Below are 19409 nucleotides of genomic sequence, written 5' to 3' on the forward strand. Positions count from 1 at the left end.
CTCCAGAAGGGATCTTCCAGTAGGGAGCTCTCCAGTAGGGAGCTCTTCAGAAGGGATCTTCCAGTAAGGAGCTCTCCAGAAGGGATTTTCCAGTAGGGAGCTCTCCAGAAGGGATCTTCCAATAGGGAGCTCTCCAGAAGGGATCTTCCAATAGGGAGCTCTCCAGAAGGGATCTTCCAGTAGGGAGCTCTCCAGAAGGGATCTTCCAGTAGGGAGCTCTCCAGAAGGGATCTTCCAGTAGGGAGCTCTCCAGAAGGGATCTTCCAGTAGGGAGCTCTCCAGTAAAGCTCTTTGATGACCCCTTCTAAGAACTTCAAACACATATTTCCTGATCTCTCCAATAGTAGGCCTATGATATCTAAGCTCCATATGCTCCTCATTAGCGTACACTACGCAGCAGGTGAGGGAGAGGGTCAGTATGTTAACTGCATGAGTCATCTGTAATGACTACTGTTTCTAACTGAGATGTGAAGAGGTTTTCAAATGATAACCATAGCCTACTGTGTTTATCATTATACTGAAGTTCCCTACTGTCATTGTATTCAACTCTATTCTATTTGTTTTTTACTTTATTTAATATATTATCTTTTCAAATTTTTCCCCTAACCCAGTTTATACATACTATATACATTTTACAGACACAGTATATTTTACATTAGTTATCTTTTACATTATTCTATTTTAATCTTGGGGCGGTGTGTAAGAATTGCCCTGGCATATTTTGGATCCCAGTTTATCCCTTGGGTTAATTGGTTCACTAAACGAATATCTATGATAATTCCTGATTCCTTGGTCCAGTCTAATCTTGGTGGGTTTAAATGAATGAGAAGTGAAGCTTTATTGTAATGTTTGAGTTAATAATCTTGTGTCTGGATGTAAATGGCAATAGTTCATGTAAATAGTATTATATCATAGGAAACACTATCTGTGTAAAACTTTTAAAGTATTTTTCCAGACCGCTGATGTGCAGAGAAAAAAAAGATTTGTTTAGTAATATTTTCACAAACTTCTATTTATTATACAAATATTTATCAATTAAATACATATTTTCTCAATAATAATAATAATGACTTTATGCCATGGCAGAGCCAGGGTGAATTTTCCCTTTCAGGTTAAAATATTTGTCATGGTTACAGTATTTCTGACTGTTTATTTGCTGCAGCAGATGTTGGTTGCCCTTGTTCTCATAACGGATGAATTCTCACATTGAGTGAACATCCTACTTTAGTAAATGCTGCCCCCCAGTGGTCAAATTGTATTGATTAAAAAGTCATCTCATTCCTCGACGCTTCAGCCCAAATGCGCTATTCAATGAAAGGCGCATTGTAAACAAAAGCACTGCACTTTACTTTGAAAGGTATTTTGCTCTGGAGCAGATATCCGCAGCGTTTAACGTGAATGTGATCTCCGCACTTGTCAGGGTTATTGCAATTAAAAAGGCGTACTGTCGACCAGTTCGGTGCACTTGTCAGGGTTATTGCAATTAAAAAGGCGCACTGTCGACCAGTTCGGTGCACTTGTCAGGGTTATTGCAATTAAAAAGGCGCACTGTCGACCAGTTCGGTGCACTTGTCAGGGTTATTGCAATTAAAAAGGCGTACTGTCGACCAGTTCGGTGCACTTGTCAGGGTTATTGCAATTAAAAAGGCGTACTGTCGACCAGTTCGGTGCACTTGTCAGGGTTATTGCAATTAAAAAGGCGTACTGTCGACCAGTTCGGTGCACTTGTCAGGGTTATTGCAATTAAAAAGGCGCACTGTCGACCAGTTCGGTGCACTTGTCAGGGTTATTGCAATTAAAAAGGCGTACTGTCGACCAGTTCGGTGCACTTGTCAGGGTTATTGCAATTAAAAAGGCGTACTGTCGACCAGTTCGGTGCGTTTGTCAGGGTTATTGCAATTAAAAAGGCGTTCTGTCGACCAGTTCGGTGCACTTGTCAGGGTTATTGCAATTAAAAAGGCGTACTGTCGACCAGTTCGGTGCACTTGTCAGGGTTATTGCAATTAAAAAGGCGCACTGTCGACCAGTTCGGTGCACTTGTCAGGGTTATTGCAATTAAAAAGGCGTACTGTCGACCAGTTCGGTGCACTTGTCAGGGTTATTGCAATTAAAAAGGCGTACTGTCGACCAGTTCGGTGCGTTTTGTCGACAATGCTCCTTTCATTGAATTCCAGCCTCTGTCTTCTTTTATATTGTCACTACAGACCCTGGTTCGATTCCAGGCTGTATCACAACCGGCCATGATTGGGAGTCCCATAGGGCGGCACACAATTGGCCCAGTGTTAGGTTTTGGGTTAGGTTTTGGCCGGGGTAGGCCGTCATTGTAAATTAGAATTTGTTACTAACACACCTAGTTAAATAAAGGTTAAATAAATAAAAAAGAAAAACATTTTGCTTGTCTGTATTCTATTCGATGGTAGAAAATGGACCACAAGTAGCTGTGTGATTATTGGGTTGATGGGAGATGAGTTGCGGGCCTGAGAGCCTTGATGAGAGAACTAAGGTCATAACATAACTAGCCCCGCCCCCTCATCTTTCCCTATGGAATTATTCCTTTGTTTGTCTTTTTCCTTTGTTTTGTTTACAACCCTTATAGATGTACAATGATGTCCTTAGAATGTAGAATCCCAACTTGGCATGATGTAATAAGTCATCACGTGTGTTTTTTGGTTAGGGTTCCATTAGGGTGAGCACAACACAATACAGCTATGTGTGGGGGAGGGGATTTTATTGTGTATTCCTTGCTAACCTGTGTTTGTGTGCAAATATCCTGCAAACCAAGGTGAACAGAAATGGTCATCATTCATCATTATTTTCATACAGTTTATTGTCCACAATGTGGTGACATGCTCATGCCTCTGCATTGATCCACAGAGGATAAAACTGCTGATATTCATCTCTTAGCACGGTCAAAAATAAACAGAGACAGGAACTTGTTTGACTCATGGCCTTGTATCACCCTGAGGAGAAAAGGGAGGTGGATAGAGAACTGGGTCCTGTCAGGTTTAACTAGTGCTAGCTGTATGTGTCAAAGATCAGCCTGGTCTCATAGATTAGATGTAACAGAGTAAATGTAAATCTGAGATGCTCAAATTGGTATGATATGTTAAGTTTGGTATGGTTACATAAGACAGACGGTTACTGTAGGGTGATTGGTCAGAGTGGATGGGTGGCGTATGACGTGAACGTCTAGCATCCCAAAGGTTGTGTGTTTCAACTCATCACGGACAACTTTAGCATGTTAGCTAATTAGCATGTTTGCAGCTACTTACCCCTTTTTAGCAACTTTGCAACTACTCAGCATATTAGCTAACCCTTCCCCTTCCCCTAACCCTGACCTTAACCCTTTAACCTAACTCCTAACACTAACCCCAAGCCTAGCTAACTTTCGCCACCTAGCTAACGATAGCCACAACAAATTGGAATTTGTAACATATCACACGAAATGTATGATGGACATCCACAAATGAATACATACCATACGAATTGGAGTGTCGCGTTTTTACATTTCCTATATGTTACCTCTACCCCTGAGTCCAGATTGCAGAGATGGGTTACACAGAGAACAGCTCCATGGTTAGGGCTGTTAAGTATCTCAGGTAAGGCCCGAGCCAAGGCTATATAGTCCTCTCTGTGCTGTTGGGAGTGCTTTGTTGGGTGTTTAATACTTAATAACTCTTGGAAAACAACAACAGTACAATACCACACTCATCTTTTACATTAATTTTCTAATAAATCCACACTCCTATGTTTTCACAGTTTCTGTCTGTGTTTGTGTGGAGGTCCCAGTCGGGTTGGAGGAGTGGCGGATGGTGAGGAGGGCGTGTTCAGTCGAACAGCTTGGCTGCTATGGCTTTGCCGTCATACTTGGAGTTCTTGCCGTTGAACTCGGAAGGCAGAATGTCGGCGTCAAACTCCTTGTAGTAGTTGTCCAGCTCGTCTCCGTGGACAAACACCTGATGGACAAACACTGTTCTCACCAAATATGATTTGTTATTTGTATTCATGAATTTACCGTTACCTGTATATTACCGATTGATTGAGAACCCATTCACCTTGTTATTTAGTTACATAAGGCAGGTAACCTAGTGGTTAGAGCGTTGGGCCAGTAACCGAAAGGTTGCTTGATTGAATCCCCGCGCTGACAATGTAAAAGTCAGAGTTTCACTCACTCTCTCCAGCAGCTTGCCCTTCATGAGTGGCTTGACCACGTTGTAGGTGGTGGTGAAGTACCAGGGCTGGTGGATGAAATGGACCGCTTTGAAACGGGCAGGGAAGGAGTCCTGAAACACACAAGTGGAAGAGAGGGTCAGAAGAGTTACAGATCTCACCACCACTATGGCCATAAGCATCGTTATCACGCGAGTAACCGAAAGGGAAAGTTGAACTGTTGAACTTTGCCATAAAGAAGAAAAAAAAAGCAACGACCACTTTTACCAGAGAGTCAATTCATGTGCTGCGTGAGTAGAATCAGATCCTACCTCTACCACCAATGGTGCAGGTAAAGTTTTCAGGCCCATAAAAATAGAATTCAGGCCATCATTGGGAAGACAATCCATTGGTTTAAAAATGATTAAATGGATTAAAAATCCATTGTTTTGTATCCTAATAAGGTAATGTTCTGCTCAGTATTCCCTCGGAATGGGTTTGTGAAAGTGACCTGCAACATGTCCACCATCTTCTTGAGCTCAGTGGGTTTGATGCCGGAGGCCTGCTGCATGGTGAAGCCCTTGAAGTTCTCAATGATGCAGAATCCGTTGATCTGAGTCTCCTCGTTCTCTAGCAACTTCTCCAGGATTACACAGTAGGCACGGAGGATCTGGTGAACACACACACACACACACACACACACACACACACACACACACACACACACACACACACACACACACACACACAGTCACACAACACACACACACACATAGTGACACAACACACACAGTCACACAACACACACACACATAGTGACACAACACACACAGTCACACAACACACACACATAGTGACACAACACACACACACACACACACAGTCACACACATACACACAGTTGTCAACATTTCAGAAGAATTTAGAAAAACCAAACCACTCTCTTGATTATGATTTTCAATAATAGAAGCTTTGTTTTAATTGTCTTTCATAGCAACATGACTTAATAGACCACACACTGGGGCATACGTTTCAGGCCAGAAAGACAATTAAAACAAAGCTTCTATTATTGAAAATCATAATCAAGTAATTGTTGGCCTTTTTTATTTATTTTAAATTTTTATGTGATCTATTTTTGGTTCCAAGCACCCTTTTTACTTGTCTACACAAATGCATTTAGAGTTGTAAAAATATATATATTCTGAGCACGTTCCCCCTCCTTCACTGAACGTGAGCACGGCCTTTTGATAACCACAGATATTTCAATTTAAATTCAAGTTATTATTATCAAGGGCTTGTCCACCTGATTACAATTATCAATAACTTCCATTGCTGCTGTATGTCTATGAAAACATTGTTCCTGTCATGTTTTAGTGCCTTGTGGAGACCACCAATGTATCTCAGATGGGTGCCTTGTGGAGACCACCAATATATCTCAAATGGGTGCCTTGTGGGGACCACCAATGTATCTCAGATGGGTGCCTTGTGGAGACCACCAATATATCTCAAATGGGTGCCTTGTGGGGACCACCAATGTATCTCAGATGGGTGCCTTGTGGAGACCACCAATATATCTCAGATGGGTGCCTTGTGAGGACCACCAATGTATCTCAAATGGGTGCCTTGTGGGGACTACCAATATATCTCAAATGGGTGCCTTGTGGAGACCACCAATATATCTCAAATGGGTGCCTTGCTAGACACCTCGTCGAAGGTGATCTCTTCGTAGTCCCAGTTCTCGATGTTGAAGAGCAGCACGATGCGCCCGTACTTGTCTCTGCTGGACAGGATGCCTGGGTAGCCGGCCTCGATGGTGCTGCGGACAGCCTCGGGGGTCAGGTTCTCGAACAGCTCAGGATAGTCTCTCCTGAAGCGCACATAACCTGAACACGGACACAGGGTCATCAACATCAGATAGACTCTGGCCAAGTCAGGATGACTTAAGCAGACAGGAACTTCAACACACACATATGTTGGGTTTAATCAAACTGTACATTTCCTTCCAATGGTAAGGTTCAAAATGATCATGTGCATAGCTGACTTAAGCCGGGTACCAAATATTTTTGTGCTCCCTTGGCAACTCCAACAGTACTTGGCTATACAGCAACATATTGGGGTGGCAGGTAGCCTAGTGGTTAGAGCATTGGGCTAGTAACCCAAAGGTTGCTAGATCGAATCCCTGAGCTGGCAACGTAAAAATCTGTCGTTCTGCCCCTGAACAAGTCAGTTAACCCACTGTTCCTAGGCTGCCATTGTAAATAAGAATTTGTTCTTAACTGACTTGCCTAGTTAAATAAAGGTAAAAAATACGTATGTATTTGCTATTGTAAATAGCCTGTCATTGGAAGATAAAACAATTTTAACACATCAGCTTTAATGAAATAGACAGAAAACTTTACCACTGAGCTGCACTACATACAGTACAGTAGTTGGTGGGGACCCACCCTTCATGAGGTCAAAGGCTCGGGGCACGTCGTATTTCCTGGCACGGATGAAGCGGACCAGCATGCCGTCAGGCTTCTCTCCGAAGGTTTCCAGCACCCCCTTGGCCAGGTCGTCCCCAGCGTCCGCTGTCTCCTTGATAATTCCCCTCAGCTCCTTGACCGCCAACGCCCGCTTCTCGTCTGTCTCATTCAACTCATCCTTGGCCTGTAGGGAACCAACAACGCATCAGTCAGTCAATCTCAGAACAGGATGAGGTCTACAACCTCAGAACAGGATGAGGTCTTCTACAACCTCAGAACAGGATGAGGTCTACAACCTCAGAACCGGATGAGGTCTACAACCTCAGAACAGGATGAGGTCTTCTACAACCCCAGAACCGGATGAGGTCTACAACCCCAGAACCGGATGAGGTCTACAACCCCAGAACCGGATGAGGTCTACAACCCCAGAACCGGATGAGGTCTACAACCTCAGAACCGGATGAGGTCTACAACCTCAGAGGTGGAGAGGTTCCAGCTTCCAGAGCGTCCATTTTTAGGACATTCATTGTACTGTGTGCAGAGCATAGTGTTACATGTTCATGTGGCATCTTTTTTTTATTTTTATTTATTTTACCTTTATTTAACCAGGTAGGCAAGTTGAGAACAAGTTCTCATTTACAATTGCGACCTGGCCAAGATAAAGCAAAGCAGTTCGACAGATAAAACGACACAGAGTTACACATGGAGTAAAAACAAACATACAGTCAATAATGCAGTATAAACAAGTCTATATACAATGTGAGCAAATGAGGTGAGAAGGGAGGTAAAGGCAAAAAAGGCCAAGATGGCAAAGTAAATACAATATAGCAAGTAAAATACTGGAATGGTAGTTTTGCAATGGAAGAATGTGCAAAGTAGAAATAAAAAAAATAATGGGGTGCAAAGGAGCAAAATAAATAAATTAATTAAAATTAAATACAGTTGGGAAAGAGGTAGTTGTTTGGGCTAAATTATAGGTGGGCTATGTACAGGTGCAGTAATCTGTGAGCTGCTCTGACAGTTGGTGCTTAAAGCTAGTGAGGGAGATAAGTGTTTCCAGTTTCAGAGATTTTTGTAGTTCGTTCCAGTCATTGGCAGCAGAGAACTGGAAGGAGAGGCGGCCAAAGAAAGAATTGGTTTTGGGGGTGACTAGAGAGATATACCTGCTGGAGCGTGTGCTACAGGTGGGAGATGCTATGGTGACCAGCGAGCTGAGATAAGGGGGGACTTTACCTAGCAGGGTCTTGTAGATGACATGGAGCCAGTGGGTTTGGCGACGAGTATGAAGCGAGGGCCAGCCAACGAGAGCGTACAGGTCGCAATGGTGGGTAGTATATGGGGCTTTGGTGATAAAACGGATTGCACTGTGATAGACTGCATCCAATTTGTTGAGTAGGGTATTGGAGGCTATTTTGTAAATGACATCGCCAAAGTCGAGGATTGGTAGGATGGTCAGTTTTACAAGGGTATGTTTGGCAGCATGAGTGAAGGATGCTTTGTTGCGAAATAGGAAGCCAATTCTAGATTTAACTTTGGATTGGAGATGTTTGATATGGGTCTGGAAGGAGAGTTTACAATCTAACCAGACACCTAAGTATTTGTAGTTGTCCACGTATTCTAAGTCAGAGCCGTCCAGAGTAGTGATGTTGGACAGGCGGGTAGGTGCAGGCAGCGATCGGTTGAAGAGCATGCATTTAGTTTTACTTGCATTCAAGAGCAATTGGAGGCCACGGAAGGAGAGTTGTATGGCATTGAAGCTTGCCTGGAGGGTTGTTAACACAGTGTCCAGAGAAGGGCCGGAAGTATACAGAATGGTATCGTCTGCGTAGAGGTGGATCAGGGACTCACCAGCAGCAGCATCTACATATTATACTGTCATGACTGTTCTTATCAGTACGCTGTCATGACTGTTTTTGTCATTGCCCTTTGCAAAGAAATGGCCCTTTTGGGAAAAATTCTGTCACAATTAAGTGCTGTTCTTTTGGAGACCAGAGAGAGAGTTTGTACAGGTTGTCTGGACTCCAGTTGAACATTACGACAAGACGGTGTTAGGCCTGATGACCGACGGCGATGAGTCAGCCTACAGGGAGGAGATCAGAGTCTTAGCAGTGTGGTGCCAGGACAACAACCTCTCAACAACCTCTCTTTGGTCAGTCAGACAAAGGAGCTGATCGTGGATTATAGGAGAAAGAGGTCAGAGCACGGCCCCATAAACATCAACAGGGCTGTTGTGGCGCGAGTCGAGAGCTTCAAGTTCCTTGGTGTCCACATCACTAAGGACCTAACATCGTCCACACACACCTGTACAGTCGTGAAGAGGGCACGGCAGTGCCTCTTCCCCCTCAGAAGACTGAAAAGATTTGGCATGTGCCCCTGGATCCACAAAAAGTTGTACAGCTGCACCATCGAGAGCATTGTGACTGGCTGCATCACCGCTTGGTATGGCAAATACATCTCCATTTACCACAATGCGCTACAGAGCGTGGTGCGGACAGCCCAGTACATCATTGGGGCCGAGGTCCCTGCCAGCCAATACCTCTATATCAGGTGTTGTCAGAGGAACGCCCGAAAAATTGCCAAAGACTTCAAATCAAATCAAATCAAATTGATTTATATAGCCCTTCGTACATCAGCTGATATCTCAAAGTGCTGTACAGAAACCCAGCCTAAAACCCCAAACAGCAAGCAATGCAGGTGTAGAAGCACGGTGGCTAGGAAAAACTTCCTAGAAAGGCCAATACCTAGGAAGAAACCTAGAGAGGAACCAGGCTATGTGGGGTGGCCAGTCCTCTTCTGGCTGTGCCGGGTGGAGATTATAACAGAACATGGCCAAGATGTTCAAATGTTCATAAATGACCAGCATGGTCGAATAATAATAAGGCAGAACAGTTGAAACTGGAGCAGCAGCACAGTCAGGTGGAAGTTGAAACTGGAGCAGCAGCATGGCCAGATGGACTGGGGACAAAGACTTGAGCCAACCAAGCAATAAGACTGCTAAATATCCAGACTGCTAACTAGTCAATCAATGGTACTATCTGCACTGAGCCTATGCACACTCACTAGACTATAAACAGTGCATTGGAAAAGTATTCAGACAACTTGACATTTTCCACATTTTGTTACGTTACAGCCTTGTTCAAATGATAAAACTATTTCCTCAGCAATCTACACACAACACCACATAATGACAAAGCGAAAACAGGCTTGATCATCCTTGAGATGTTTCTACAACTTGATTGGAGTCCACCTGGGGTAAATGAAATTGATTGGACATGATTTGGAAATGCACAAACCTGTCTAAATAAGGTCCCACAGTTGACAGTGCATGTCAGAGTAAAAACAAAGCCATGAGGTTGACGGAATTGTCCATAGAGCTCCGAGACAGGATTGTGACGAGGCACAGATCTGGTGGAAGCTTAACAAAACATTTCTGCAGCATTGAAGGTCCCCAAGAACACAGTGGCTTCATCATTTGTATGTGGAAGAAGTTTGGAACCAAGAATCTTCCTAGAGTTGGCCGCCTGGCCAAACTGAGCAATCGGGGGAGAAGGGCCTTGGTCAGGGAGGTGACCAAGAACCCGATGGTCACTCTGACAGAGCCCCAGAGTTCCTCTGTGGAGATGGGAGAACCTTCCAGAAGGACAACCATCTCTGCAGCACTTCACCAATCAGGCCTTTATGGTAGAGTGGCCAGACGGAAGCCAATCCTCAGTAAAAGGCACATGACAGCCCACTTGGAATTTGCCAAAAGGCACCTAAAGGACTCTCAGACCATGTGAAACAAGATTCTCTGGTCTGATGAAACCAAGATTGAACTGTTTGGCCTGAATGCCAAGTGTCACGTCTGGAGGATACTGGGCACCATCCCTACAGTGAAGCATGGTGGTGGCAGCATCATGCTGTGGGATGTTTTTCAGCGGCAGGGACTGGGAGACTAGTCAGGATTGAGGGAAAGATGAACGGAGCAAAATGCAGAGAGATACTTGATGAATCTGCTCCAGAGCGCTCAGGACCTCAGACTGGGGCGAAGGTTCACCTTCCAACAGGACAACAAACCCAAGCACACAGCCAAGACAACGCAGAAGTGTGTGTAGATTGATGAGGGGGGAAAAGCTATTTAATCAATTTTAGAATTAGGCTGTAACGCAACAAAATATGGAAAAAGTCAAGGGGTCTGAATACTTTCCGAATGCACTGTATACAAACCATATACACATTCACACACACACTACATTGACTCTCCCACACAAAACCCAAACACGTTCACATACACTACTTACGCACACACATAACACACACTGACACAACACAAACACACATACATACACATTACACACACACACACACACATTACACACACACACACACACACACACACACACACACACACACACACACACACACACACACACACACACACACACACACACACACACACACACACACTTTTACGCTCATCATTTGCTGCTGCTACTCTGTTCTTTATACTCTTATTATTATCTATCCTGTCTATTCACTTTACCCTGCCTTCATGTACATATCTACCTCAAATGCCTTATTATTATCTAACCTGATGCCTGGTCACTTTACCATGCCTTCATGTACATATCTACCTCAAATACCTTATTATTATCTAACCTGATGCCTAGTCACTTTACCCTGCCTTCATGATACATATCTACCTCAAATACCTTATTATTATCTATCCTGTCTAGTCACTTTACTCTGCCTTCATGTACATATCTACCTCAAATACCTTATTATTATCTAACCTGATGCCTGGTCACTTTATCCTGCCTTCATGTACATATCTACCTCAAATACCTTATTATTATCTAACCTGATGCCTAGTCACTTTACCCTGCCTTCATGATACATATCTACCTCAAATACCTTATTATGATCTAACCTGATGTCTATTCACTTTACCCTGCCTTCATGTACATATCTACCTCAAATACCTTGTTATTATCTAACCTGATGTCTATTCACTTTACCCTGCCTTCATGTCATCTACAAGTCCATGCTAGGTAAAGCTCCGCCTTATCTCAGCTCACTGGTCACGATGGCAACACCCATCCGTAGCACGCGCTCCAGCAGGTGTATCTCACTGATCATCCCTAAAGCCAACACCTCATTTGGCCGCCTTTCGTTCCAGTACTCTGCTGCCTGTGACTGGAACGAATTGCAAAAATCGCTGAAGTTGGAGACTTTTATCTCCCTCACCAACTTCAAACATCAGCTATCTGAGCAGCTAACCGATCGCTGCAGCTGTACATAGTCTATTGGTAAATAGCCCACCCTTTTTCACCTACCTCATCCCCATACTGTTTTTATTTATTTACTTTTCTGCTCTTTTGCACACCAATATCTCTACCTGTACATGACCATCTGATCATTCATCACTCCAGTGTTAATCTGCAAAATTGTAATTATTTGCCTACCTCCTCATGCCTTTTGCACACATTGTATATAGACTCCCCCTTTGTTTTCTACTGTGTTATTGACTTGTTAATTGTTTACTCCATGTGTAACTCTTTGTTGTCTGCTCACACTGCTATGCTTTATCTTGGCCAGGTCGCAGTTGCAAATGAGAACTTGTTCTCAACTAGCCTACCTGGTTAAATAAAGGTGTTCTCAACTAGCCTACCTGGTTAAATAAAGGTGTTCTCAACTAGCCTACCTGGTTAAATAAAGGTGTTCTCAACTAGCCTACCTGGTTAAATAAAGGTGTTCTCAACTAGCCTACCTGGTTAAATAAAGGTTAAATAAAAAATAAAATATCTACATATCTACCTCAAATACCTTATTATTATTATCTAACCTGATGTCTGGTCACTTTACTCTGCCTTCATGTACATATCTACCTCAAATACCTTATTATTATCTATCCTGATGCCTGGTCACTTTACCTTCATGAACATATCTACCTCAAGTACCTGGTACTGCTACTCCCTGTATATATATTGCCATTCTTTGGTATTTAATTTGATTCCTTGTGTAAATTATTTCACTGTAATGTCTACACTAGTTGTATGTGATATGATTTGTGGTTGCACTTGAGTTTGTGGTAGGGCTTAAGATGTGAAGTGAATCTACAGCGTGAGGCTTGTGTGAAACAGTGACCACAGACCTTCTGCACTGTGTGGTCAGGCAACTTGGCGCAGAGTCCGAACACGGGACCGTGGTCCTTGACCGTGAGGCGCTCCAGCTTGGCCCTGAGAGCCTGCTCCTCCTCTGACACCATACGGAACGTTCCACTCTGGGTAGAGAGAGGGGGGGGGGGGGGTAATGACAATCATGACTTGCAAACAAAAACACCATTTACTCACAAGGCTACCTCACAAAAATGAGGTTTAAACCTAGTTTAATCCAGGGCATACGCCCAAAAACTCAATCCAAAAGGAGGCCTGTATCAATGGGCTTCAGTGTTAGCATTGGCTAATCTCCCTCACATGAGATATCAGCTGGTAAACCTGTGACTGAGATCTGTGATTAGGGGTTAATGCTAGCGATTGAGTTTGAGTTTGAGTTTATCTTTTATTTTTACAGGGACAGTGCACATTAATCAACGTTTCAGTAAAAGTGCCGGTTTTATCCAGCCGGATAATTTTCAACCGCAGTCCCTGGGCAGGTTATTAAAAACAATTACAATATAGACAATAGCAACATAGAACAAGCAAGACATAGCAACATAGGACAAGCAAGACATAGCATACAGACAGAGCAACATAGGACAAGCAAGACGTAGCATACAGACAGAGCAGCATACAGTATACAGTATACATAGCATACAGACAGACAGCACCCAGTGCTAATGTGCCTGAGAAATGTGGAACTGCCATTGTCCATTGGCACAGGACGTTATGTGGTGTTGGAGTCCTAGAAACACAATCTATAGAACAGATATCCCCGTTCAAGTCAACGTTCCCTGACGGCCGGGCTTTTCTGGCGGCCATTTTGAGTGTGATTCTGTTTCTGCTGTTTGACTAACCATGATGTGGAACGCGAAGGAAGAACATAATGATATAGTAAGAGTATCTATTGTGGATTGCATTCTCCTAAGGACCTTGATGGTAGATTGTTTCTGCTCTGCAATGGATGAAAAATAACCACCTGAACAGAACATGTCAGAACTGACTCTTAAGCTCAACATGTATCTACATTAATCAGACTTGATACTTGTGACATTGATCTGCAATACAAACACCAGTGAATGTGTTTGAATTATTGCAGTGGGGCATGTAAACCTGTTGCACACCAAGAGAGGAGCTTCGATGTACTTACCACGACAGCCATTTCTTCAGTTGTTTAGAGCCGCTACGTACTCACTGGAAAATAAGATGGATTTGATTATTCACGGATGGAGAACATTGGATTCCAGGACAGCTTGAAAAAAATAAAACAATGAATTTATTGTGCCCCAGGCTTACGCTCCATCTCAACCCCCTCAGCATTTGTTACACTTCAGCTCCTACACCTTTTTTTCTCATCTCATTCTCCTTCTATTTTTAGGTTACCTCCATTTCAGGATTATTCCCCTGAAGTACATGTTTTGATCCAGCTGCCAACAAAACGTATCTACGTTTTCGAATTCTGTGTGTCCCAAATGGCACCATATTCCCTATATAGTGCACTACTTTTGACCAGAGCCTTATGGGACTTGGTCAGAAATAGCTCACTAAGTAGTGAATTGGATGCAATTTGAGACTCAGGCCTGTTTGAAACAGTGATGACATTCACACAGTCCATTATCTGTTTTACTACATTGTTTACAATTATGTGTATTCTTTATATAGCTAGCAGGCTGTATCTAATACAACACCAGACTCTTTATATAGCTAGCAGGCTGTATCTAATACAACACCAGACTCTTTATATAGCAGGCTGTATCTAATACAACACCAGACTCTTTATATAGCAGACTGTATCTAATACAACACCAGACTCTTTAAATAGCAGACTGTATCTAATACAACACCAGACTCTTTATATAGCTAGCAGGCTGTATCTAATACAACACCAGACTCTTTATATAGCTAGCAGGCTGTATCTAATACAACACCAGACTCTTTAAATAGCAGGCTGTATCTAATACAACACCAGACTCTTTATATAGCAGACTGTATCTAATACAACACCAGACTCTTTATATAGCTAGCAGGCTGTATCTAATACAACACCAGACTCTTTATATAGCTAGCAGGCTGTATCTAATACAACACCAGACTCTTTATATAGCTAGCAGGCTGTATCTAATATAACACCAGACTCTTTATATAGCTAGCAGGCTGTATCTAATACAACACCAGACTCTTTATATAGCTAGCAGGCTGTATCTAATACAACACCAGACTCTTTATATAGCAGACTGTATCTAATACAACACCAGACTCTTTATATAGCTAGCAGGCTGTATCTAATACAACACCAGACTCTTTAAATAGCAGGCTGTATCTAATACAACACCAGACTCTTTATATAGCAGACTGTATCTAATACAACACCAGACTCTTTATATAGCTAGCAGGCTGTATCTAATACAACACCAGACTCTTTATATAGCTAGCAGGCTGTATCTAATACAACACCAGACTCTTTATATAGCTAGCAGGCTGTATCTAATACAACACCAGACTCTTTATATAGCTAGCAGGCTGTATCTAATACAACACCAGACTCTTTATATAGCTAGCAGACTGTATCTAATATAACACCAGACTCTTTAAATAGCAGGCTGTATCTAATACAACACCAGACTCTTTATATAGCTAGCAGGCTGTATCTAATACAACACCAGACTCTTTATATAGCTAGCAGGCTGTATCTAATACAACACCAGACTCTTTATATAGCTAGCAGGCTGTATCTAATACAACACCAGACTCTTTATATAGCAGGCTGTATCTAATACAACACCAGACTCTTTATATAGCAGACTGTATCTAATACAACACCAGACTCTTTATATAGCTAGCAGGCTGTATCTAATACAACACCAGACTCTTTATATAGCTAGCAGGCTGTATCTAATACAACACCAGACTCTTTATATAGCTAGCAGGCTGTATCTAATATAACACCAGACTCTTTATATAGCTAGCAGGCTGTATCTAATACAACACCAGACTCTTTATATAGCTAGCAGGCTGTATCTAATATAACACCAGACTCTTTATATAGCTAGCAGGCTGTATCTAATACAACACCAGACTCTTTATATAGCTAGCAGGCTGTATCTAATACAACACCAGACTCTTTATATAGCTAGCAGGCTGTATCTAATACAACACCAGACTCTTTATATAGCTAGCAGGCTGTATCTAATACAACACCAGACTCTTTATATAGCTAGCAGACTGTATCTAATACAACACCAGACTCTTTATATAGCTAGCAGGCTGTATCTAATACAACACCAGACTCTTTATATAGCAGACTGTATCTAATACAACACCAGACTCTTTATATAGCTAGCAGACTGTATCTAATACAACACCAGACTCTTTATATAGCAGACTGTATCTAATACAACACCAGACTCTTTATATAGCTAGCAGGCTGTATCTAATACAACACCAGACTCTTTATATAGCTAGCAGACTGTATCTAATACAACACCAGACTCTTTATATAGCTAGCAGGCTGTATCTAATACAACACCAGACTCTTTATATAGCAGACTGTATCTAATACAACACCAGACTCTTTATATAGCTAGCAGACTGTATCTAATACAACACCAGACTCTTTATATAGCAGACTGTATCTAATACAACACCAGACTCTTTATATAGCTAGCAGGCTGTATCTAATACAACACCAGACTCTTTATATAGCTAGCAGGCTGTATCTAATACAACACCAGACTCTTTATATAGCAGACTGTATCTAATACAACACCAGACTCTTTATATAGCAGGCTGTATCTAATACAACACCAGACTCTTTATATAGCTAGCAGACTGTATCTAATACAACACCAGACTCTTTATATAGCAGGCTGTATCTAATATAACACCAGACTCTTTATATAGCAGGCTGTATCTAATACAACACCAGACTCTTTATATAGCAGGCTGTATCTAATACAACACCAGACTCTTTATATAGCTAGCAGGCTGTATCTAATACAACACCAGACTCTTTATATAGCTAGCAGGCTGTATCTAATACAACACCAGACTCTTTATATAGCAGGCTGTATCTAATACAACACCAGACTCTTTATATAGCAGACTGTATCTAATACAACACCAGACTCTTTATATAGCTAGCAGGCTGTATCTAATACAACACCAGACTCTTTATATAGCAGACTGTATCTAATACAACACCAGACTCTTTATATAGCTAGCAGGCTGTATCTAATACAACACCAGACTCTTTATATAGCTAGCAGGCTGTATCTAATACAATACCAGACTCTTTAAATAGCAGGCTGTATCTAATACAACACCAGACTCTTTATATAGCAGACTGTATCTAATACAACACCAGACTCTTTATATAGCTAGCAGGCTGTATCTAATACAACACCAGACTCTTTATATAGCTAGCAGGCTGTATCTAATACAACACCAGACTCTTTATATAGCTAGCAGACTGTATCTAATACAACACCAGACTCTTTATATAGCTAGCAGACTGTATCTAATACAACACCAGACTCTTTATATAGCTAGCAGGCTGTATCTAATACAACACCAGACTCTTTAAATAGCAGGCTGTATCTAATACAACACCAGACTCTTTATATAGCTAGCAGGCTGTATCTAATACAACACCAGACTCTTTATATAGCTAGCAGGCTGTATCTAATACAACACCAGACTCTTTATATAGCTAGCAGGCTGTATCTAATACAACACCAGACTCTTTAAATAGCAGGCTGTATCTAATACAACACCAGACTCTTTAAATAGCAGGCTGTATCTAATATAACACCAGACTCTTTATATAGCTAGCAGGCTGTATCTAATACAACACCAGACTCTTTATATAGCTAGCAGGCTGTATCTAATACAACACCAGACTCTTTATATAGCTAGCAGGCTGTATCTAATACAACACCAGACTCTTTATATAGCTAGCAGGCTGTATCTAATACAACACCAGACTCTTTAAATAGCTAGCAGACTGTATCTAATACAACACCAGACTCTTTAAATAGCTAGCAGGCTGTATCTAATACAACACCAGACTCTTTAAATAGCAGGCTGTATCTAATATAACACCAGACTCTTTATATAGCTAGCAGGCTGTATCTAATACAACACCAGACTCTTTAAATAGCAGGCTGTATCTAATATAACACCAGACTCTTTAAATAGCAGGCTGTATCTAATACAACACCAGACTCTTTATATAGCTAGCAGGCTGTATCTAATACAACACCAGACTCTTTATATAGCTAGCAGGCTGTATCTAATACAACACCAGACTCTTTATATAGCTAGCAGGCTGTATCTAATACAACACCAGACTCTTTATATAGCAGGCTGTATCTAATACAACACCAAACTCTTTAAATAGCTAGCAGGCTGTATCTAATACAACACCAGACTCTTTAAATGGCTAGCAGGCCGTATCTAATACAACACCAAACTCTATATATAGCAGGCTGTATCTAATATAACACCAAACTCTTTATATAGCTAGCAGGCTGTATCTAATACAACACTAGACTCTATATATAGCAGGCTGTATCTAATATAACACCAGACTCGATCATGATATCACTGACTCTGTAGAACAGTTGTTGTATGAACAGTGTCAGGCAAAAAAGTCTGAAAACCAGTCAAAGTGTGCAATTGATCTAGTGCATTCAGATAGACAAAGCTATTATTAAAATCATCCTGAGATTCACATGCAGCCAAAGCTTCCCTGGATTTGTGACTGAGTCAACTAGAGGGCTCCGCTTCCAAAGCTCTGAAAGCACTGGACTCAGATGCACAACAAGGAAGCTAAAACATTCCCACCTGTCCACGTTGAGATATGCACGATCAACCACAAAGTATTCAAAGCTCTACTGTTTATCAGATTTAACCGTCAGCTTTCAACAATCGAACCTGCAGACAAGGCACTGTTCTGCCTTGTAAAATATGAGAGCAAGATTTAATGCAACACCAATCAATTTTTACTTCTTCCTCTGAGCAAAGAAACTTCCTCATCTGGGCTCCACTGGGTGGCAACACTCCACTGGGTCCATCAGAACTGCCAAACCCCCAGCAGGGTTTGGAATGCACCACGCCTTAGGTGTCAGGGAGACGGGTCACAGTTGGTACCCCACATCGGCGGCTCCCTGGTCGGGGAAGAGGTAGAGCCTTACCTGGGGATGGAAGAGGCCGGGCGCTGCTGAAAGTCACAGGAGTCAGTGTGTGGAGCAGGACGGCGGGGCCCTGTGATTGTTAACTTGGGGATTAGTGTCGTCACACTGGATTACGCCCATCAGATTTCTCTGATAATCAGCATAAAGTGGAAGAAGGGACAAGAAAGGAGGGCAATGACAATGGACCAATAGAAGAGGTGAAGGAGGGGTTAGGGCAATGACGATGGGCCAATAGAAGAGGTGAAGGAGGGGTTAGGGCAATGACGATGGGCCAATAGAAGAGGTGAAGGAGGGGTTAGGGCAATGACAATGGGCCAATAGAAGAGGTGAAGGAGGGGTTAGGGCAATGACAATGGGCCAATAGAAGAGGTGAAGGAGGGGTTAGGGCAATGACGATGAGCCAATAGTAGAGGTAGGGGTTAGGGTGGACTATAGTGATGTGGGTGAAGGTAGGGGTTAGGGTG

The 19409-nt window shown here is 42.3% G+C and overlaps 1 protein-coding gene across 1 annotated transcript; it reads right to left on the reverse strand.

Moving 5' to 3' along the window:
• Positions 1-2809: 2809 nt before the first annotated feature.
• LOC109897444 (retinaldehyde-binding protein 1) lies at positions 2810-19052 on the reverse strand. The gene is made up of 8 exons (XM_020491934.2): positions 18946-19052; positions 13902-13945; positions 12748-12876; positions 6594-6798; positions 5854-6032; positions 4661-4819; positions 4173-4283; positions 2810-3956 (listed from the first exon to the last, which is right to left on the reverse strand). The coding sequence occupies exons 2-8, from the start codon at positions 13911-13913 to the stop codon at positions 3828-3830; spliced, it is 924 nt and encodes a 307-aa protein (XP_020347523.1). The 5' UTR covers positions 13914-13945; positions 18946-19052; the 3' UTR covers positions 2810-3827.
• Between the last annotated feature and the right edge of the window lie 357 nt (positions 19053-19409).

This window comes from Oncorhynchus kisutch, linkage group LG10 (assembly GCF_002021735.2).
Source record: "Oncorhynchus kisutch isolate 150728-3 linkage group LG10, Okis_V2, whole genome shotgun sequence".
Classification (NCBI taxonomy): Eukaryota; Metazoa; Chordata; class Actinopteri; order Salmoniformes; family Salmonidae; genus Oncorhynchus; species Oncorhynchus kisutch.

Bases quoted from the DNA above. Each gene is read 5' to 3' on its own strand.
- LOC109897444 (XM_020491934.2), bottom strand. The intron at 6,033-6,593 runs GTGGGTCCCCAC...GTCCGTGTTCAG, and splicing joins AGCCTTTGACCTCATGAAGG to GTTATGTGCGCTTCAGGAGA. The intron at 4,820-5,853 runs GTGTCTAGCAAG...TGTGTTCACCAG, and splicing joins AAGAGATCACCTTCGACGAG to ATCCTCCGTGCCTACTGTGT.